This window comes from Colobus angolensis, unplaced genomic scaffold (genome assembly GCF_000951035.1).
Source record: "Colobus angolensis palliatus isolate OR3802 unplaced genomic scaffold, Cang.pa_1.0 Scaffold33, whole genome shotgun sequence".
In the NCBI taxonomy this organism is placed as follows: Eukaryota; Metazoa; Chordata; class Mammalia; order Primates; family Cercopithecidae; genus Colobus; species Colobus angolensis.
This window is the reverse complement of record NW_012116599.1, coordinates 13,327,077-13,350,073: the sequence shown is the minus strand read 5'-3', so window position 1 is coordinate 13,350,073 and position 22,997 is coordinate 13,327,077. Positions and strand designations below refer to the sequence as shown.

Sequence of the window (22,997 nt, the reverse complement as noted above, 5' to 3'; positions counted from 1 at the left end):
AAAAAAAAAAAAAAAAAAAAAATTGTGATTGAATCAACTTACATGTTTGCTGTTCTAGGCATGTTTAATTAGGCATAATCCTGTTGGTCTCTTTGAATTTGTAAGTATGCAATTATTTCTCATCAGATTTTCTTAAGTGACTGTGTTTCTTTCGTAAGGAGGAGAATAATCTAATTCCTGTTGATCAGCTGGGCCAGAAACTCTTGAAAAAGATAGGAATATCTTGGAACAAGAAGTACAGAAAACAGCATGGACCACTGCGGAAGGTAATACATGGGATTGTTTTGGGAAGTTCTAGTCCCAAGAAATTTCATTATGATCCCAACAACATGAATTCCTTGCAAAAGGATATTTAAAATAGGTGAAAATAAAGTCACCATATTTGTATAATGGCTAGAGTCCAACTAAGTTACTTATTAAGTATTACTTACTGAGTTACTTATCATAGAAACAAGAAGTTAGCAAAAATGGTGGGGAGCAACTCCTAAAAATGTCAGCGTTCACACCCTAGAGCTTATCATTTTACTTGTACACATGTCTTCAGGTATTCACCCAGATTCCACTTGATGTTTTTACACAAAATTCTAGTAAAGGAATTTGCCTTTTTATCTACGCTATCAAATTTATTGGCATAAACTTGTTCAAAATATCTCATTATCCTTTTAGTGTCTGTAGAACCTGAAGCTATGTTCCATTTTTCATTTCTGATCTTAATAATTTTTATTTTCTCATGTTTTTTCAACAGTCTTGCTTGGGGGTTATCAAGGTTTTTTGTTTGTTTTTTTGAGTTGAGGTCCACTCTGTTGCCCAGGCTGGCGTACAATGGCACGATCTTAGCTCACTCCAACCTCTGCCTCCCAGGCTCCAGTGATTCTCCTGCCTCAGCCTCCTGAGTAGCTAGCTAGTACTACAGGCATGTGCCACTACACCTAGCTAATTTTTGTAGAGACGGGGTTTTGCCATGTCACCCAGGCTGGTCCCAAACTCCTGGACTCAAGTGATCTGCCCAGCCATCAAGTTAATTTTTTAAAAACCTTTTCAAGAAACCAAATTTTGCCTTAGATATAATTTGATGTAATGCTATTGATTTTCTCTATTGCTTTTCTGTTTTTCTATTTCATGGATATCTGTTCTTATTTTAAAGTATTTTCTTTCTTCTACTTCTTGGGACTTAATTTGATCATCTTTTTCTAGCTGCTTGGGTTGGTAACTCAGTTTTTTTTAAACCTTCTAATACACACTTTTAAAGCTCTAAATTTTATTCTAAGCACTAGTTATATTCAACAAGTTATATTATTGAATATAGTTATATTGCTGAATATAGTCAGACAGTTATATTCAGTAAGCTTTCATTTTCATTCAGTTTGAAATATTTTCTAATTTCTCTTATTTTTCTTTGGCCCTTAGGTTCTTTGGAGGTATATTGGTTAATTTCCTAATATTTAGGGGGTTTCTAGTTATCTTTTCGTTATGTCAGTAAATTGATTTCTAATTAATGCTGTTGTACTTTGAGAACATACTCTATGTGAGTTCAGTTCTTTTGAATTTATTAGGACTTGTTTTACGGTTCAGAGTGTTGTCTATCCTGCTTAATGTTCTGTGTTCACTAAAGAAGTTGTTTTCTGCGTTATTGGAAGTAACATTTCACAAGTGACAACTAGATCAAACTGATTGTGTTCTTTGTTTCTTCTCTATTCTTATTATATATGGTTTTGCCTTTTCTATTAATTACTGAGGAATTTTTAAATCTCCCAACTATAATTGTGGATTTGTCTCATTTTTTTAAAGGAAAGGTTTTTTTTTTTTTTTTTGAGATGGAGTCTCACTTTTGTCGCCCAGGCTGGAGTGCAGTGGCCGGATCTCAGCTCACTGCAAGCTCCGCCTCCCGGGTTTACGCCGTTCTCCTGCCTCAGCCTCCCGAGTAGCTGGGACTACAGACACCCGCCACCTTGCCCGGCTAGTTTTTTTGTATTTTTTAGTAGAGACGGGGTTTCACCTTGTTAGCCAGGATGGTCTCGATCTCCTGACCTCGTGATCCGCCCGCCTCGGCCTCCCAAAGTGCTGGGATTACAGGCTTGAGCCACCACGCCCGGCTAAAAGAAAGTTTTGACAGTTTTTGCTTCATGTATCTTCCTGAAGCTATATTATTAGGTGCATACACACTTAGTATTGTTATTGCCTCCTGATGTGAAACAATTGCCTTTTTTTTGAGACAGAGTTTTGCTCTGTCACTCAGACTGAAGTGTAGGAGCACAATCACAGCTCACTGCAGTCTCGATATCCTGGGCCCATGTGATCCTCCTAGCTCAACCTCCTGAGTAGTTGAGACCACAGGCACACCTGGCCACACTGGGCTATGTATTCTTTTTTATATTTTTTATTTTTTAGAGATGGTGTCTCCGTATGTTGCCCAGGCTGGTCTCAAACTTCTGGGCTCAAGAGATCCTCCCACCTTGGCCTCCCAAAGTGCTGGGATTACAGGCATGAGCCACCACACCAGAAATGCTTGTCTTTAGCTCTGCCAATATTCCTTGCCTTGAAATCTACCTTGTCTGGTATTAATGTAGCCATATAAGCTTTCTTATGCATGTGTGTCTCAGTATGAAGTTGGTTCTTGTTTATTTTGGAAAGTTATGGTTTTTGAGGAATTGGTTCATTTATCTGAGGTGTCAAATTTGTTGGCATAAAGTTGTTTAAAATCTCACCATATTATCGTTTCAGTGTCTGTAGCATAGGAACTTACGTTTCCTTTTTCATTTCTGATATTGATAATTTGTCTTTTTTAGCTTTCTTTTTCATTGCTGGGGTTTATCAAGTTTATTAAACTTTTCAAGAAAACAACTTTGCCTGTGTTGATTTTCTCTGCTATTCTATTTTCTATCAGATGACAGAGAGTTTGACAATCTTTTTCTTTTTATTAGAATGTTTAGTTGTTTACATTAATATAATTTGTATAGCTGGGTTTTAATCTCTCTTACTATTTGTTTTCTATTTCTCCTCTATTCTTTGTTATTTTCTTGTTCCTTTCCTGCCTTCTTTTGGATTAATTAATAAATTTTTAGTGTCCCATTTTTATCTCTTTTGTTGGCTTTTTAATCTATGTATTTAATTTTATCTAGTGATTACACTATGTATAAATTAATATGGTAAATTACAAATTAATATTATACCACTTTATGTATACTGTAAGATGCTTACAATAGTATAATTTCATTTTCCCTTTCCCATTTTTCCTACTATTGCCTTCTATTTTACCATTACATATAATGTAAATTCCACTACACTTTACTACTTCTGCTTAAACACTTTAGTGACTTTTAAATAAATTAAGGAAAGAATAGTGTTTTATATTTATCTTTTCTGAAGTTTATTGCTCATTGTTTATCCATGTTTGCATTTGATGTCATTTCCCTTCAACCTGGAGAGTTTCCTCTAGCATTTCTTGAAGTTCAGAATTGCAGGTGAAAAGTGCTTTCAGATTTTGTCTGAAAATGTTTATTTTACCTTCATTTTTTAGTGATATTTTTGATAGATACAGAATTCTAGGTTAATCATTTTTGTGTTTTTCTCAGTGGTTTAGAGAGGCCCATTGTGTTCTGGCTTCCAGTATGTTGGATGAGAAGCCAACTGTCATTTTTTATTTCATTCTCTTGAATGTAATGTTTCTTTTTCTTGGTCTGCTTTTAAGATTTTCTTTTTATCTTTGGTTTTCAGCTATTTGACAATAATGTATTTAGGTATTGTGTTCCTTGTGTTTATTTACATTTTATTGCTAAGTATTTTTAACATCTGTGGTCCAAAGTCTTTTTTAAAATTTTGGAAAAAATCTTGGCCATTATTTCTTCAATTTCTTTTTCTGCTTCATCTCTCTTTCTTTTTCTGGGAGTCTAACTATATACAGTCATCCTTCCATATCTATAGGGGATTGGTTCTAGAACCCCCGGATGACACCAAAATCTGCAGATGCTCAAGTCTCTTTCATGAAATGGCATAGTATTTGCATATGGCCTAGTCATATCCTCCTGTACACTTTGAGCTATCTCTAGATTATGTGTAATACCTAACATAGGCTGGGCGTGGTGGCTCACACCTGTAATCCCAGCAAAAGGGAGGTCTAGGCAAGAGGATCGCTTGAGCCCAGGATTTTAAGACCAGTCCTGGCAACGTAGCAAGACCCCATCTGTACAAAAAATTTAAAAATTAGCTGGAAGCGGTGGTACGCATGTGTAGTCCCAGCTATTCGGGAAGCTAGGGTGAGGAGATTGCTTAAGCCCAAGAGTCCAAGGCTGCAGTGAGCTATGATCATGCACCGCACTGCAGACTGGGCAATAGAATGAGACCCTGTCTCCAAAAGAAAAAAAAGGGAAACAAACCTAATACAATATAAATGTTATGTAAATCGTTGTTGTACTGTATTTTAAATTTTTATTATTTTTCACTATTATTCTGTTATTTATTTTAATGTTTTTGATTCATGGTTGGTTGAATCTGTGGATTTGGAAACTGCAGACACTGAGGACCAACTGTATATATTCGACCATTTGATAATTCCTCCCAGGTCTTAGATGTTCTGGGGGCTTTTGTTTTGTTTTGTTTTGTTTTGTTTGAGACAGGGTCTCACTCTGTTGCTCAGGCTGAAGTGAAGTGGCGCAATCTCGGCTCACTGCAACCTCTGCCTACCATACCAGGCTCAAGCAATCCTCCAGCCTCAGCTTCCCGAGTAGCTGAGATTACTGGCATGTGTCACCATACCCAGCTAATTTTTTGTATTTGTTTGTAGAGATGAGGGTTTTGCCATGTTGGCCAGACTGGTGTTTTGTTCTTTCATTTTTTTCTTCTCCTACTTCAATTTGGACAATTTCCATTGATCTGTCCTGTCCTCAGCTTTGCTAATTTTTTCTTCCACTGAGCCACTCTTCTGTTAAGACCAACAAATGAGCTATACATTTCAGATATTATACTTTTTAGTTGTAGTCTTTCCACTTAGTTCTTATTTAAAGTGTACATTTCTCTGCTGAAATTCCCCTTCTCTTTACCCATTCTATTCATCTTTTCCTTTGAGTTTTTTAACATATTTATAATAGCTGTTTGCTATTATAGCTAGATTCATTCTGAATTTGATTCTGTTGACTCTTTTATTCTCTTTTGAATTGACCATTCCATCTCTTGATTATGAATAACATTGTCCTGTTTCTTTGCATGCCATATAATCTTTTCAATATAAATTTTTTTTTAATTACAAATTGATAAATTTTAGTTGTATATATTTGTAGGGGTACAGATTGATGTTTTAATTTGCAAAAACAATACAGAATAATTAAATCAAACAATGAACATATCCATCATCTCAAATACTTATTTTTTGTGATGAAATTTACTCTCATCAATTTTGAAATCTACAGTATGTTATTATTTTCTGTATTTACCACGCTGTGCAATAGATTTTTTAAGAAAAACAACTTATTCCTACCATTGAATTGAGGCTTTGTATCCTTTGACTATCATCTCCCCATGTCTTGCCCCCCTGCTCCACATAATCTCATATTGTGGATGATGTGTTGTGGAGACTCTGGATTATGTTATTTTTCTCTAAAGAGCTTTGCATTGCATTCTAACAAGCCCTCAAATTACCTTTGAATCTTTTAGAGTCCGTGGAAGTTAAATTTTGAGCTTTAGGGTGGGTCTGTTACAATTTTGCCTTTAGTTCTAGGGAAGAGTTTAGCCCTGGGTCATGGTCCTTCCTCTCACAGTAGAGCTCAGCTAACTATGGCCTGTGGGCAAAATGTGGCCTGCTGCCTGTTCTTATAGTCTTGAGCTAAGAACATGCCTTACATTTTTAAATGGTTACTTTTTAAAAGGTGAAGTGAGTACTAAGTAATGTTCTCAGTTTTGCTTCTGAAATATTTCCCATCTGGCTCTTTTAAGAAAAAGTTTGCTATCTCTTTCTAATTTGGCAGAACTTGAACTCCTTGTTCTTTCTTCTTGGCAGCAGACAACCCTGCTCAGATGTCGAACCTCCTAACCGATACTCTCTACTGGGCTCTTTGAGCTGTCCATTCTATCATTTAGGAGTTAGCCAAGGATTTAGGAGGATTTGATACAGAACTGGGGCTGTTTCGTGGGATCTCGCATCTCTGCTATTCTCAGATTCTGTCCCTTCAGCCCAGGAAGACTCTTGCCTTTTCTTGAAATCTGTTCCACCATGCACTGCTACAAACTGGGTAGTAGTAGGTGAGTGCAGAACTCACCTGGTTTGCTTCCCTTCTTCAATGAATTATGTCTTCACTTTATGCCTACTTTGGGTTCCTTTCCCAACAGTTGTTTTCCTTGTTTTGCATAGAGTTTATCATTTTTATTAGGAATATTAGTCTAAGAAAATTTCTTTGTCATTACTGGGACAGACTGCATTGATGTTTGAGGCTTAAAAGAGTTAATTCTCAACTATCAAACAAAGAAAAACTTGGCTATATATATAGAAAGTTCATTACTTAAAAACCCAAAGAACCGAAAAAAATGAAAAGAAAGTTCATTACTCAAAGCTTTCAAGTTGTTGATACTTTTTTGTACCTTAAAACAGCTACAATGATATTTTACTCTCTGTTCTCATACACAGTGTTAACAATGTTGTCTTTGGGTTATGCCCTACACTCTTCTGTTTGTTGATAAAATAATACTTTTGATTAGAGAGTTGACATTACCACAGATTACTTTCTTTCCAAGAGAAAAATGCACAAAACACCTTTCCAGGGTGATTGATGAAGTTCCCAAGTGTTAAATTTAATTCCCAAGTAATTTTCTATATAAGTAAATTAGGCTGAGAGAAAAGGAAGAGACACAAGGCCAGACAGAGGTTAGAAAGTGTGAGGATAGAGGCGTAGGGGATGGGGAGGTAAGAGGCAGGCAATGGAGAAAGAGACTTTTTTCTTCCTAATCCTTTAGCAAGAACTTTGGGATTGTGACTTAACCCTTACTTTACTTTGATTTTCTGAGCTTGTCTGCCAGCTTTTAGAACAGACAACATTCACTTTAGTTCGGGTTAAAAGATAATTTACGTTAATAACTACTACCTTATCCCAACAAAGTCTGTCTGGGTTTTCAAATTATCTTTTATAGTGGTACACTGTGTGACTGCTTTTGTTTTGTGCCTTGTTTAGATTGCTTTTAAATATTTCAAAAGTGTTTGTTCTACCTAATCTGTTCCACTTAAATACTTTTTTAAACAGCACTAGTGAAGTATAAAATGCTTTTTAGATTGTAGCATAGCGACTTCCTCCCTTCGTGTAACTATCAGACTATTTAACAGAGCACTGTGGTTTTATTAAATGTTTTATTATACCTAGATGGGTTTTCCTCCCTAGCTGGCCAGGTCAAAAATAAAGATGAAGTTAAACGATCTAATCACAGAAAGGAAGAAAACATTTTTTAATCACGTCTAATTTTTGTTTGAATAATTAACTTCGCATTTTTTTTGTTTGTTTTCTGTGTAGTTCTTACAGCTCCATTCTCAGATATTTCTACTCAGTTCAGATGAAAGTATAGTTCGTCTCTTGAAGAATGGTTCTCTCCAGGCTGAGTCTGATTTCCAAAGGAATGACCAGCAAATTTTTGAGACGCTTCCTCCAGAATCCCCAGGTTTAAACTGTAGCATCTCCTGTCCCCACTGGTTTGATATAAATGATTCTAAAGTCCAGCCAATCAGGGAAAAGGATATTGAACAGCAATTTCAGGGTAAAGAAAGTGCCTACATGTTGTTTTATCGGAAATCCCAGTTGCAGAGACCCCCTGAAGGTATGGAAAGAAAAATGTTCCTATTTGTTTCAGTTAATGGCTTTAGAAGATAAACATGGAATGCTATTTGAGTTTTTATTCTTTTAAAAAAGGTTTACTCTTGGAACAACTTAAAATATTTTAAAGCTAACAAGAACTATATTATGCCAAATGAAATCTAACAATTTGTCATTTTATAAAGATTATATACTTGTCTTTAATTTTCTACCCTGTAATAATGTAAGATCATCATTACATTTTCAGAATTGGATTTCCTTGGATAGCATAAAACCTTCTTGTGTTGGCAAACTTGAGCGCAATTGCCATGTACTCAGACTTGGCTCTGTCATTCAGCCATATGTTGCCTTTGAATTTTAAGTGGCCTTGGTCTTATTTTTATATCTTCTTTATTTTCCTGATTCTTTTATATCTTCTCCTTTATATTTATTTGTATATTTTATTTCTATTATTTATCCTTTATTTATATATTTTCATATCTTCTCCTTTATTTTCCTGTTTCTCAATAAGACCTTTTGTGTGTTTATTCATTTATTTATTTTTAGAGATGCAACCTCACTCTGTCATCCAGGCTGGAGTGCAGTGGCATGATTGTTCACTGCAGCCTCTAATTCCTGGGCTCAAGTGATTCTCTTCCCTTAGTAGCTAGGCCTACAAGCTAGGCCTACAAGTAGCTAGGCCTACAAGCACATGCTGCCACACCTGGCTAATTTTTTCATTTTTTTTAGAGACAGGGTCTTGCTGTGTTGCCCAGGTTGGTCTCGAACTCCTGGTCTCAAATGATGCTCACACCTCAGCCTCCCAAAGTGCTGGTGTCATTGATAGAGGGTCATGACTGCAAGTTGTCCAGGTTCTTGGCATTTCTAACAGAGAATTGGACAAAACACACAGCAGTGCAAAGAATGAAGCAACAAAAGAACAAAAGCAGGAATGTATTGAAAACGAAACTACACTCCACAGTGTGGGAGCAGCCTGAGCAGCAGCTCAAGGACCCAGATACAGAATCTTCTCAGGTCCAAATACCTCCTAGAAGTTTCCCATTGGCCACTTCACGCTCATCTCATGTAAATGAATTGGTAGCCCACAGTCAGTGTGATTGGTTGCATAAAGCAGCTAACCAGAGGCTGAAGTGAAGTTACAAAAGTCACTCTCATGTGCAAACATCTGATTGGTTGCTTTCTGCAACCAATCAGAGGCTAGGGTGAAGTTACAAAGTTCTACTTCCATGCAAACGAAGACATAGTCGGCTATCAGTCTGATTGGTTGGGGGCAACACCCATTCAAAGGCTGGAGTGAAGTTGCAAAGTTGCAAACAAAGACCCTACGGGCAATGAGTCCGATTTGTTTTTGTCTTATTAGTTGCCAACTGCAAACATTCAGAGGCTGAAGTGGTTGCAAAAGTTGCAAACAAAGACTCCACCCACAGTCTGATTTGTTGGGATCACCCAATTTCCTATGTGTGCGTAGAGAAGGTCAAAGGGAGTAGCCTCTGGTCCTTTTGTTACTTAGGCATGGAAAGTTAGGGTTTTCCTTTCAATTTATTTGTAGGAAGTCGGTGAAAGAGCCTTAGGTTCCCTGTCTCCAGACCTTATTCTCCTGCCTCGCTAGGATTACAGGCATGAGGCCTAGTAAGATTTTTTGATCACTTCTCAAAGTCTGCTCAAAAGTTAAAAACTCTAATGAGAAAAGCTTTATAGATTGAGACATATCTATTATTAGAGATGAGAATATTGTTCTTAGAGAATGAGAATAGCCATCATTTTTATAAAGAATAAAAATAAAGCAGTTACTAATTTACATGTGAATCAAAGGAAATTAACTTTCCAGATCGAAAACAGTTACATAACTATGCTGTTAATCAAAAAGGCTTTGTATTTTTCTGGGAGGAAAAAAAGATATGGAAATGGTTCTGGTAAAAATATTGTGTATCAGAATTCACAGTTACAGAAATATATATTATCAGAAAAAATATCTTCAAATGGAGTATTAGTCTTTTTTATAGAATTTAATTTTAGTGTGTACATAATTGGAATATGTACTCAATGACAGTTCTCTTGTTAGCTTAGGAATTGAACAAAGATACAACCAAAATCTCGATGTACTTTTTTGGGAATGAAGGGATAGAACTTTATAAAATGATTCTAAAATTCACCTAGAGAAATAAAGTAATAAAAACTAAAGAAGAGATGACTAAGGGAGAATTTGCTGTATCAGTAAAAATGTATTTATAAAGTTATAGCAATGAAGACAGTGTAGTGGTAATGCAAAAAGGTAGACAGATCATTGAAAAAAAGCAGTAAACCCAGGAGTTGATCTAAGCATATTTGTGTTTTAATCCATGGTAAGGTAGCTCTTCAGATATTTTGGGGAAGGAAGGGTGTGAATTACTCGATAAATACAACTGGGAAGTTGGTTATTTGCTAGGGAAATAATTAAGCCATTTTTCTTTGTTATACAAATCCCTTAAATGAAATTATAGTTCCTTTAATATTTATGTTAAGGAATCGTAAAATGTGTAAAATATAAATATTTTAAGGTAAATAAAACCTTTCTGAGCATAAAAGCAAAGAAAGAAAAAAACTAGGGAAAAGTGATATTATATAACCCTTAAACAGAATTAAAAGGCAAATGACAAGCTAATGGAAAACAGTAAAATATATGACAAATTAATTTCCCCTATCTGTAGAGTGCGCTTACATATATTTCATTGTGCTCAGTAGTAAATTGGGGAAAGAATATAAATAAGTAATTTATAAAAAAAAGATTCCTATGTTTCAAAACATTTTCAATTTAACCTGTAATCGAAAAAGAAGAAGAAGAAGAAGAATGGCAATGAGGTGAACATTAGTGAGATGCCCCAGCAAGTCAGATACTGTTTCTGTGACTCTTGGGTCTCAATAGTTGACATTTCCTCCAGAGTTGGTAAGTATAGAATATGATCAATTTGAGTATGTGTATTTAAAAGCCTAGAAAATGTCATACCCTTTAAACCAGTAATTCTACTTTCACAAGTTTGTCTTGAAGTAATCAGAGCTGTATATGAATATTGATGCTCAAAGATGTTTATCGTTCCTACTATTTTAAAATAGTGATTAATTGGAAATCACCTTAATGTCTAACAGAAAAAGATTGGTTAGGTTAATTATGCTACTTATAGAATGGACTACTATGCAATCATTTATTTAAGACTTTGGAAAATACGGTGTATGAAATGAAAACAGATATGTTGAATATGATCCCAGTTTTTGAAATTGTGTTTGTGTGTGTTGGGGGGGTGTGTGTGTGTGTGTGTATGTCTATCTGTCTGTCTTGGGAGTGAAATTATGAGCAGCATCTATTTCTTTTACACTTAAAAAAATTCCAGAATTTTTACAGTAGTCAGTTGTTGTATTTGTAATCAAGATGAAAATCTGAGGCCAGGCATGGTGGATCACGCCTGTAATCTCAGCACATTGGGAGGCTGAGGCGGGCGGATCACTTGAGGCCAGGAGTTCAAAACCAGCCTGGGCAACATGGTGCAACCCTGTCTCTGCTAAAAATACAAAAATTAGCCAGGCATGGTGGCACAAGCCTGTAATCACAGCTACTCGGAGACTGAGGCACGAGAATTGCTTGAACCTGGGAGGCAGAGGTTGCAGTGAGCTGAGATTACGCCACTGCCCTCCAGCCTGGGCAACAAAGTGAGACTGTGTCTCAAAAAAATAAAGAAAAGAAGAAGAAAAAAGAAAAAGATGAAAATCTGGGTGTTCTTTTTAAAAAGTATACTTAAAAGAGTTGAAAAAAATTGAATTCTTCTAGCTTATCTTAAAGAACTATTTACTTTTCATTTGTTCTAACTTTTTCATGTTTCAGATGGGAAAACTGAGATCCTGAGAAAATTCGTATTCACACAGCAAATTAGTAGCAACTTTCCTAGCTCCCAGGACAGTCCTTTCTAGTCTTCATGCTACCTCTTCCAGCAACCAGATTTCATTTAGCCAACACAAGTTAATGAAAAATTTTGTTCACAGCTCGAGCTAATCCAAGATACGGGGTTCCATGTCATTTACTGAATGAAATGGATGCAGCTAACATTGAACTGCAAACCAAAAGGTAATTTTAAATTGCTTTTAGAGTTTGACTAGTATTTCTGGAGAATAAAGATCTAATTTAGGCCTTAAGCATTCAATAATGAAAATTAACAAGAAAAAGAAATAGTCAACTAGTTAATGCAAGTGTCTGTTTGGCTGCTGAATTTTTATAGTGAGGGTAGCTTTAACTTTGAAATTATCCCTTATGTGTGAGAATGAATTAAACAGTGACATATAAAACGGCCATTGCTAGGTAGGGATTGAAGCCTAAGACGACTAGAGAAATCAGTGAGCACATAGTTGGGCTAAATGAATTGTATCCTAGCCTGGCCAGATTATTTCCTTGGGTCCAAAGAGAGCCTGCCATGAAAATCACCCCTCATGGGTAAGTAGTTGTAGCGAACTGGCATGTAGTGAGAGAGGCTCAGAGGTGGGCAGATTTTCAAAAGGACGGAAATATGGATTCTATAACCTATTGAATCTAATGCTGATCTTGGGGGAAAGCCTATAATGGATTCTTACTTTAAGAGATGATTTGCGAGAACCATTTGACTCTGAAGAGCTGCTGCTTTATTTGTGCTCTGTTAGAGTAAATTGGGTATTGGGTTAGGAAAATAGATGTTCCCATGATCTCCTTGTGGACCCAAATGCCTAATTATATGACAGAGTATATTTGACATTTTTATCACTGGCTTGGAGCTGGGGGGAAAAAAGTACAGTGAATGACACAAGAGCAAAGAAACAACAAAAACCAAGATACCAAAAAGATTAAAACTTAACAGAGTGAAATATCTTAAGTCTAAAAAATAACCTGCATAAGTGGTCTGGACTAGCAGTTGTTATTTAAAAAAAAAAAAAAAAAAAAGCCTGAGGGGTTGTCGTCAGCCCGCAGTAAGGTCTTTCATGTGGTTATGCTCTCTGACCATGTTCACTGAAGTGTCCTGAAGTACCTGAGTTGTGTGATAAACTTCGTTCCAGCTCCACATTGGTCAGACCCTACCTGTGTTTTCTGCTGGCTTCGAGTCAGCTGAGTGCATTCAGAGAAGAGCAGCCGACACCAGGCTGCTGCCAAGGACTTTTAGCCTGGATAACGTGGTCTCAGGAGGTTCATGCTACTGGCTTCAAGTATTTCGTGGGACCAGTCGTAGTGCCTCACACCTGCAATCCCAGCACTTTAGGAGGCTGAGGCAGGCGGATCACCTGAGGTCAGGAGTTCAAGACGAGCCTGGTCAACATGGTGAAACCCTGTCTCTACGAAAAATATAAAAATTAGCCAGGCGTGGTGGCACACACATGTAATCCCAGCTATTCAGGAGACTGAGGCAGGAGAATTGCTTGAACCTAGGAGGTGGAGGTTGCAGTGAGCCAGGATGGCACCACTGCACTCCAGCCTGGGTGACACAGTGAGACTCTGTCTAAAAAAAAAGTGTGCAAAATCTAGTGGAAATAAGGATGATAGATGACATAGAAGTAAATCTGCTACTTAACACAATTATGTAAGCAGGTCTCTAGCATTTTGTTCATAACTACAATATAATCTCAGAATTACAAGATTTCAGGTGTCAGCCTTTGTTCAGAGAAATGGATTTAACATTGCCGCCCACGTTAAAACAGTTTTCTCTTGGAATTCATGGTGACAGAACTGAATTTTTGCTGTTGACTGAAAAACTAAAGTGACTAATTGTGGCTCATAGAAGAAAAATTGTTACTTAGGTGGAATGGAGAACTTAATTGTATTGTAAGCCAGATATCTTTGGTTTGAGATAAAACACAGTGTCTGTTACAAAAACACAGTATTTATGTATTTTTGTGCCTCTTTAAAGGGCAGAATGTGATTCTGCAAACAATACTTTTGAATTGCATCTTCACCTGGGCCCTCAGTACCATTTCTTCAATGGGGCTCTGCACCCAGTAGTCTCTCAAACAGAAAGCGTGTGGGATTTGACCTTTGATAAAAGAAAAACTTTAGGAGATCTCCGGCAGTCAATATTTCAGGTAATACAGCCTTACTTCCTCTTAATTTAGACATCAAGGACCATTTCCAGCTAGACTGTCTATTTCATTCTGTTTAGGATACAACTTTATTTTTCAAAGCTGCTTAGGAAGACCTGACATCTGCCACTTCACAGAGGGGTGACCCAGATCTTCTAAGTCTTTTAGGAGGCTTTTCTCCACAGCCCCTACCAGCAGCTTTTCAGGTGGACCGTCAGGCTGGTACATTTTATTTGAGGGGAAGAAAGAGTATGAAGTTGTCCCTTTTTTAGAAAATAAGTGAAAGCAAATTGCCTTTCAAAGAGAGCGAAAAGATAAAGATGAGCATGTTGTTTAAAACTGAGAACTACTGAACAAGTAAAAGCAACTAACTTTGTACCCTGTAGTGTAGAACAGTATTTATTAATAATACTCTTAAGTGAAGGAAAGTATCTATTAGTCTAGAATAAAAACAGTGCTGTAGTCTCCAAGTCATTTTCAAGGTATGTTTTAATGATGATAATAGTAACAGCAGTGTTCTTTATTTTACTTACACTGCTTTCATATAAATTATGTGATTTGGTTCTTTAATCTCATGAAGACACATTAGCCCCATTTTGAAGATGAGGCAGTGTGATTTAAAGAGACTCGATGTCTTGCCTATGGTCCTAAACCTAGTTGATGGAGCTGGGACTCCATCCCTGGTCTCCTTACTCTTCATCTAGGGTTTTTTCCTCCTAATCACACCCCTGCTCCACACTACTTTCTGATCAAGGAAAAGGGAGATAGAAAATGTTAGCTTTTTGTGTTTTTTCCCAGAAATTAGTGTAATGAATTTTCTGAAAAATCCTATTACTCACCAAAACTATTAGCTTTCTTTCAATTTTCTTCTGCTAAGAAAAGCAAAGCAATTTCCCTTTTAACCTTAGTTGATTTGAAGTTATTTAAACACTAGATCAGTGTCAGGATTTCTAAAATTGTCTAATCTTTCTGAACTTTTTCATTAGAAATTTATTTCTGAGCCAATTCTAGCATTGTTGATACAGGTGGATGTGGGAATCTGAACCTATCTAGGGGGATATTTTAAATGGAAAGGATCTTATTTACTTTGTAAGTGTGAGGTACACTCCAGTCTGTGCTTTTTGGTGTTTTAAATGTATATCCCTACTAACTATTCTCTTACAAGGAAGCTACTGACAAGAGGCTAAGAAACTTAGTTCACAACAAACCAATAGCTTGTAAATAAGAAATTTCTTTTTAAGAAAATACCTTATAGTATTGTAGAGAATGACTAGATAGGAATGACTTTTATGGTGATATTATTTTGGTGGTCTTGCCACAGTGCTCAGACTCTCAGATCTAGAAATGTAAAGAACAAAGCCCTGGTAATCTATTAAGTAAACTGGTAATGCACCTTTATAAATTTGCAATGGGAGACATTCCTTTCAAGCAACTAGAAGATGAGTGTGTGCTAGAGTCAGGACTGCATTTCCCTCAACATTGCTAATTCTACAAATTAGTCTTGCTCTTTTGAGTTAAAATTCCTAGGCTGGCATGCTCATCAACTTGCTTTCTGAGAAAAGTGCTCTTCATATATATTAAGCAGAATTGTTTAGATGGTGGTTGTGCCCTTTGTGTATGCCAGAATTCTTCACTCAGGAATGGAGGGGATTAGCCACCTTTGGATTTGACTAATTTAACAAGTGATACCTTCTTTTCAAGTTTGCAGTGTTGGCTGGGGGTGAGAGTATTCATTTGCTAGCTCTTTGTGTCATCTTCTTATGTAAGTTGACACAGTAACCTGGAAAGGTGATATGTATGTGTCACTTTTCAATGTTCTCTTTTCTTTCATTAATATTCTTCAGCTGTTAGAATTTTGGGAAGGAGACATGGTTCTTAGTGTTGCAAAGCTTGTACCAGCAGGACTTCACATTTACCAGACACTTGGCGGTAAGACAAATATGAAAACATAGCAACTCACTCTTACATATCTACATTTTTGTCCGGCTCATCTGTGATTTTCTGTTCCTTGTCAGTCCTTCCCCACCTACTACTTGCTTAACTAAGTAGATTATCTTCACACTGTAAGTTTTCCAAAAGAAATAACATATCCGAGTTTTAATGTATACAGTTTATATAATGTGTGAAATTCTTCTAACATGGACACATTTTATTTTTTCTCAAATTAAGGCTACCCTACTAAAAATTTCTTGAAAAGCTTTAGAATTTTTTATATTGACACATATTGTTGAGCAACATGGTTTCAAACCATCTGAATCATATTTATATGACGTGATTTTCTGCCCAACTCTCAGCTTCAGATTTTGTAGTAAAACAAGAAATACTTTGGGAGTTTGAAAGCATTTACTTCCTTTAAATAGCAGCAAAACAGTGAGAATTAACAGTAGCGGCAGTAACATCTGATTTAGGCCAAAATCTGTAATAGGTGTTTTATGTTAATTATCTCATTTGATTTTCATAAAATTCTTTTATCCCCATTTCATAAATGAAAAAACTGAGCTGAGAGACTTGAAGCTCACAAAGACACACAGCTTGTGTTATGGACGTATCAGTGGAGCTGGGACCATTCCATGCCTAAGCCTAACTCCTGTTTCCAATGTCAGGTACCTCCAGTACACTTGACCTTTGGATTGTCTCTTTTGTCCTGTCACCATGCTCACAAAGCTTTTGTAACAACATTTTAAAGAAAAATTACGAAATGAAATCATATCAATAGAATAAAAATAATTACTACTTTTTAAATTTTCCTTAGTGAAAATATTTTTTCAAACAAATATTTGTCTCAGCTCTTTCTTTAACTCAGTCATTTCTGATGGTCGTGATGAATGGTCTCACTGGTGATCTCTTTCTAGGGGATGAACTGACACTGTGTGAAACTGAAATTGCTGATGGAGAAGACATCTTTGTGTGGAATGGGGTGGAGGTAAAAATTGCTGAAGAAATATTCGTGATAATTTTGGATGTTTTAAAAGTTGTAATGGCTGGGCACAGTGGCTCATGCCTGTAATCCCAGTACTTTGGGAGGGTGAGGCAGGCAGATCACCTGAGGTCAGGAATTCAAGACCAGCCTTGCCAACATGGTGAAACCCCATCTCTACGAAAAATACAAAAATTAGCCGGGCATGGTGGCATATGCCTGTAGTCCCAGTGACTTGGGAGGTTGAGGCAGGAGAATCGCTTGAACCCGGAAAGTGGAGGTTGCAGTGAGCTGAGATTATACCACTGGACTCCAGCCTGGGTGACAGGGCAAGACTCCATCTCAAAAAAAAAGTCATTGTAATGAAATTTTATTCAACCTATGTGAGGGCAATTAGATATTAGAAAACTACTGAAATGCTTGATAAATGTTAGACAATCAGTGCTAGTTGTACGTCAAGGAGACATTTCTTGAGTGCCTCCATTATACCAGGTTGTGTGTCAGATGCTAGGTCAAAGGCCAGTCAGTTTATCTGTGTCCTTTTAGGCCCTCATTGTGTGAAGAACTGCACCATACGTGCTGGAGTAGGGGTCTGTGCATAGTCCCTGTGGGAATTTAGAAGAGTGAGGATCTATACTGACTTGGGGAGTCATTGGGGTGTTTTGGAGGTGGACAGTGAATTTTCCATCTCTAGAAGGCGGTCAGGAACACTTCAGCCACTCTGTGAACTGACCTTGACCAATCTGGCTTCATCACCACCCGTGATAACTCATAAATCTCTATCTCCAGTCTATCATAGATTTCTTCTAAAAAAATAAAAGGTAGATAAGAAAGTTTCAAAAGATCTGCAGTTGTTCCTTTGATGCTTAACAGACATTTGTGAAAATTTTATTTTACTTGGAAAAAATGAGGGTTGTTCTCTAAGAGTAATCTTTTACCATGTTATGTTGACAATGTTGGCAAGTATCAACTGTACTAATGGTTTTCTTGATATGATTGCAGGTTGGTGGAGTCCACATTCAAACAGGTATTGACTGCGAACCTCTGCTTTTAAATGTTCTTCATCTGGACACAAGCAGTGAAGGAGAAAAGTGTTGCCAGGTGATAGAATCTCCACATGTCTTTCCATCTAATGCAGAAGTGGGCACTGTCCTCACAGCCTTAGCAATCCCAGCAGGTGTCATCTTCATCAACAGTGCTGGATGCCCAGGTGGGGAGGGTTGGATGGCCATCTCCAAGGAAGACATGAGGAAGACGTTCAGGGAGCAAGGGCTTGGAAATGGAAGCTCAGTTTTAATTCAGGATTCTCATGATGATAACAGGTAACTCGCTAACAGGAGAAAAAGGATTTCTAAAAGTCATTTTAATTACAATACCACCCAGCAGAATTCTAAAGCTTTATTTTAGTGACAAGAGTTGAATGTTTCTTTATTTCTAGACATTATGTTCTAAATATTGTATACACGAATGTTGTAGGTTATGTAACTTAGAGAAAAAAATGATGTTTTGTAAAGGGACTTTTGGTAAATGTGGTGAGAAAATAATATAAGTATCCCTGATTTTCTAGACTATATAGAGTATCAATTAGTTGGCTATAATGCAAGTTATCAAGTGAATTCTGATTAGCGCCAGTTATAAAACCGAAGGAACATTCTCACAGAGAAAATTCCTGAAAATCTTCCTGAAGAAGGTATAAACATTATGGCTAAATTGTTTCTGGATATTTTGTTTCAGGAGACCCATAAGATGACTCATGGTTTCCTTTTTTTTTTTGAGACGGAGTCTTGCTCTGTCGCCCAGGCTGGAGTGCAGTGGCCGGATCTCAGCTCCCTGCAAGCTCCACCTCCCAGGTTTAAGCCATTCTCCTGCCTCAGCCTCCCGAGTAGCTGGGACTACAGGCACCCGCCACCTCACCCAGCTAGTTTTTTGTATTTTTTAGTAGAGACGGGGTTTCACCGTGTTAGCCAGGGTGGTCTCGATCTCCTGACCTCGTGATCCGCCTGTCTCAGCCTCCCAAAGTGCTGGGATTACAGGCTTAAGCCACCGTGCACGGCCTCATGGTTTCCTTATAATCCCTTCTGTGACTCTTGAGAGCCCAATTGCCCAAATAGAGCAGTTACCTGACGAATTACCCCCATGAATCCTGCGGTCACATTTAAAGCTACATCTGTCTTTTTGTCATCTGTGTCTGTGATAGTACTTTGCTGTAGTCAATGTGTCATACACTGTAGCTGCAATATTTCCATATATTGAAGATTTCAAGTTCCCTGTTTTCTCAGTGCTACAAATTTACTTAGATTGCAGGACCTCTGTATCATTATTTATAGTGGCTTTGACGCAGAGCAGCAGAGCACTTATGGACCGTTTATTTCGTAGTACACTTACCACTGTTACTCTTTTGGACAGGGGTTTCTCAGACATTCTCCACCTTGTTTATAAGAACTATATTTCCTTTGTAAAAGGCAGTATACATTTATTGGGACTGGGGAAATCCCTCTTCTCACCATGCACTGTTAATCACTGTTAGCATTTGGGTGCCTTTCGTTTTAAACCTAATAATGATTATTTTGTAGATGTATCTTGCTTTCCATCCCCCCTGCCCAACCTTGAGATTTGTAGACTCTTTATAAACTGCCTTGGATGGCTACATAGTAATCTATGTAGTTTGCCTAACTGTGCTCCTAGGCAAGTCAGTAGGATATAATGGGACCTTGGGCAAGGTATTTCTTCTTTCTCTGCTCAGTCTTCTTGTCTGTAAAATGGGGATAATAACTAGTGCCAGCTTCATAGAGTTGAGAGGATTGAAAGAGTTAAGTGCGTACAAAGTACACACAGTAAGTGCTAAATGTTTTAGTTAATGCAGTCATTGTCATGATTATCGTACAGTTTTTCACTATTTTAAGGTAGTCTTCACGGAACATCTTGTGCTTCAAACTTTGTATTTGGGATTGCTAGCTTAAGGTGGGAGCTCAGAATGGAATAACTGCAATAAAGAGTAGAATTATGTTTCAGAGCTCTGATACACATTCCCAAAGAGGACTTCTGCAAGCCCATTAGTGCTTCTCTGTGAATTAGAAAGAAGGCACCTCTTCAGGACCCTTTACTACTATCTGTAGGAAAATGTTAGAACAAGATACTCTACTGCCGGCTGCTTTTATAAAACAAAACTCTCAAAAATTCAGTATACGATGTATATGCCATGTGTGACACTCCTTAGACGTGGCCCTTTTGTGCAGTGTCAGTCTACAGACTACACATGGCTGCCCTGTTGTTAAACGAAATCTAGATCAGGTGGGGTAGGCTCCTGGCATATGCCCTCTTTTAAAGCTCCCCTAGTGATTGCAGGGTGCAGGCAGAAGTCAGCAACTGATTGTTTACTTACGGAAGTTCTCTGTGGAAAAATGTGGCTACAAATTATGTGAGAAAATCAAAGAATAAATGGAGTCATGAATATAGACTCTGTAGACTACTGCCTAACATTACCCTGCAAAGATAGCCCACTTACCATAGAGAGGACCAGTAGAACTGGTCACCTCTAGTTAGTCACATTAAGTGACACATGCAGAGCTTTGGAAGTGATGCCTAAGGAAAGGTATTAATTTCTGATCTTTTCTTTACCCACAGCTTGTTGACCAAGGAAGAGAAATGGGTCACTAGTATAAATGAGATTGACTGGCTCCATGTTAAAAATTTATGCCAGTTAGACTCTGAAGAGAAGCAGGTTAAAATATCAGCAACTGTTAACACAGTGAGTAGAATATAATTAAAGGTTGGCTGATAGATTTTCAGTTAACAGAATTTTATTTAGAAAACAATACCTTAATCTTTCAGAACAGTTGTCTCAAGAGACTTCAAATCTTAGGAAGTTAGCTTTTTATTTAACATTTGATTATTGCTTGTTTACCTATGTTAGTTGGCTGTTAGCATATTTCAAGAAAATACTTGCCTTTTAAAGTTTCCTCCAAAGCCTAGAATTAGAATGTGGGAGTTACTTATTTAGTTAGTTCATGGAATTCTCTGGCTTCCTTGAAAATGCTATTTTCAAGGGTCTTTTCTGTATTTTTTTTAAACCAAGTATACATGTGTTTTGGTTTTGTGTTGTAGACGTCTGTTTTTAAAATTTATCTTAAATGGTTTTACATTATACTCTGTTTTTCTGTAAAGCCAGGTGTTCTTAAAAGGAACTCTTTTAGTTCTCCATTTGAAGACTAGTTTCCTTAAACATCATCTTAGGAAATACCTTTTTATATTTATGTAGTCTCAATTCATTATGAGTTTTTTTTCTATAACAAGTTGAAACTTACTAGAATGTTGTTTTCTTTTATATAAATATTATAATTTCTTAAAGTGTGTTAATATTTATACACTAAGATGAATACACTAAAGTTCGGAAGATCTAGTGCCTTGACCCTAAGTGAGAGACTTTGGTGAAGTCCTTTATGACTCATTCTGTTTCTTCTTTTCACTGTGTGGGGTACTATGGGAGGATAGATTGTCTGACATCAGTTTTACTCCTAAATTTCCAAGATTTTATATCCTAGAGAAAATTAGGTTAAACTGAAAAAGGGAAAGAATCTAAAATAAAGTCACTTAAACAGCAATTTTAAATAGTGCTCTCGGGCTGGTAGTATACATTTTTATTTATGCTTACTGGCCCCACAGTCATCATTCCTGACATAGAGAAATGTGATTGCCCTGAGTTTATTTTGTTTGCTTTCATGAGAAAAGTTAGTGGTTTGTCAGCTTATTGCCTTTCAGCTACAATTGTTTCTTTAGTTTTCTGTAGGTGTCCTTTCTGTTCCAATTAACATCACTTTGGTAAAAACTTAACTATGAAGATCTAAGTTTTTGCTTTTGATCTTATAAAAAAATTTCAGGGATGGAAAAATTTTAAGTAGGCAAAAACTACTAAAGGTCAGGTAATGAATATCTCAAATAATTTGTTTATGCACACAGTGACAATCCTCATCTTCATCTCCTCCCGTTTTTCACAACTTAGTCATTATTTTATTTCTCTATTTCAGATGGTGTTTGATATTCGAATTAAAGCCATAAAGGAATTAAAATTAATGAAGGAACTAGGTAATCATTTACATTTGCTTTTTGGTTCTTTAATTTTGGTCTTGAATTGAAGAAAATATAGGAGAATACAAAAAATAATTTAGGGAAAACTCATATACCTACCACCCAAAATGGACAAATGTTAACTTTTTGTCTTATGTTTGTTTTTGGTTGAAACATTATAAATGAAGTTAAAGTCCTCTATGTTCTCCTCCTCAGACCTATTCTTTCTCTCCTTCCCCAGATACAATGAGTATATCTGATGTGGATGTGTATCTAGATCATGTATTCATGTTGAACTATTCTGAATGTACATTCTGCAAACTCACTGTTCACTTACCATTAGGCTTTCTGTGACAACTTTATGAAGATATAATCTACATACCATAAAATCCACTACAGTGGATCCATTATGGATTACATTATCTGTAATCCATAAACTGTATATGGATTACAGATAATCCATATACAGTTTAAGTGTATAATTCAGTAATCATCAGTAAATGTGTAGAGTTCTGTAACCACCACCACAATCCAGTTTCAGAATACTTCCATTACTCCAAAAAGATCCCTGTACCCATTTGTAGTCGAAGCCCCTGGCAACCACTAATCTACTTTCTGTCTCTATAGACTTTATTTTCTTAATATTTAATATAATTGGGATCATAAAACATACAGTCTTTTGTGTCTGGCTTCTTTCACGTAGCATATCATTTTTGAGGTTCATCCATGATTTCGCATGTATCAATAGCTTGTTCCTTTGTATTGCTGACTAGTCTAGTATTCCATTATATGGATAGTATCGCATTTTGTTTATCCTGGACAAACATGAGTTGATAGACATTTGGATTGTTTCTGCTTTTGTACTTTTATGAATAATGCCACTATAAACTTTTACACGTAAGTCTTGATGTGGAGATATGTTTTCATTTCTCTTGGGTAGATATACAGTATTGGAATTGCTGGGTCATATGCAAATTTGTGTTTAACTTTGTAAGAAACTGCCATACTTTTTCCAAAGTGACTGAACCATTTATATTCCCACTAGCAATGTGTCAGGGTTGCAGTTTCTGCATGTCCTTGTCAATCTCTGATTAACTGTGATTATCTTTTTTTTTTTTTTTTTTGAGACAGAATCTGGTTCTGTGGCCCAGGCTGGAGTGCAGTGGCAC

The 22,997-nt window shown here is 36.7% G+C and overlaps 1 protein-coding gene across 1 annotated transcript in view; it reads left to right on the top strand.

Moving 5' to 3' along the window:
* Nucleotides 1-22,997, top strand: part of USP40 (ubiquitin specific peptidase 40) — a 94,622-nt gene that overhangs the window by 24,804 nt on the left and 46,821 nt on the right. The window contains exons 10-18 of the mRNA XM_011952032.1: nt 162-266; nt 7,488-7,788; nt 11,796-11,877; nt 13,679-13,850; nt 15,692-15,776; nt 16,700-16,770; nt 17,767-18,086; nt 20,389-20,512; nt 21,789-21,846. Of these exons, the coding sequence (XP_011807422.1) occupies nt 162-266; nt 7,488-7,788; nt 11,796-11,877; nt 13,679-13,850; nt 15,692-15,776; nt 16,700-16,770; nt 17,767-18,086; nt 20,389-20,512; nt 21,789-21,846 (1,318 nt within the window). The remainder of the gene's footprint in view (nt 1-161; nt 267-7,487; nt 7,789-11,795; nt 11,878-13,678; nt 13,851-15,691; nt 15,777-16,699; nt 16,771-17,766; nt 18,087-20,388; nt 20,513-21,788; nt 21,847-22,997) is intronic.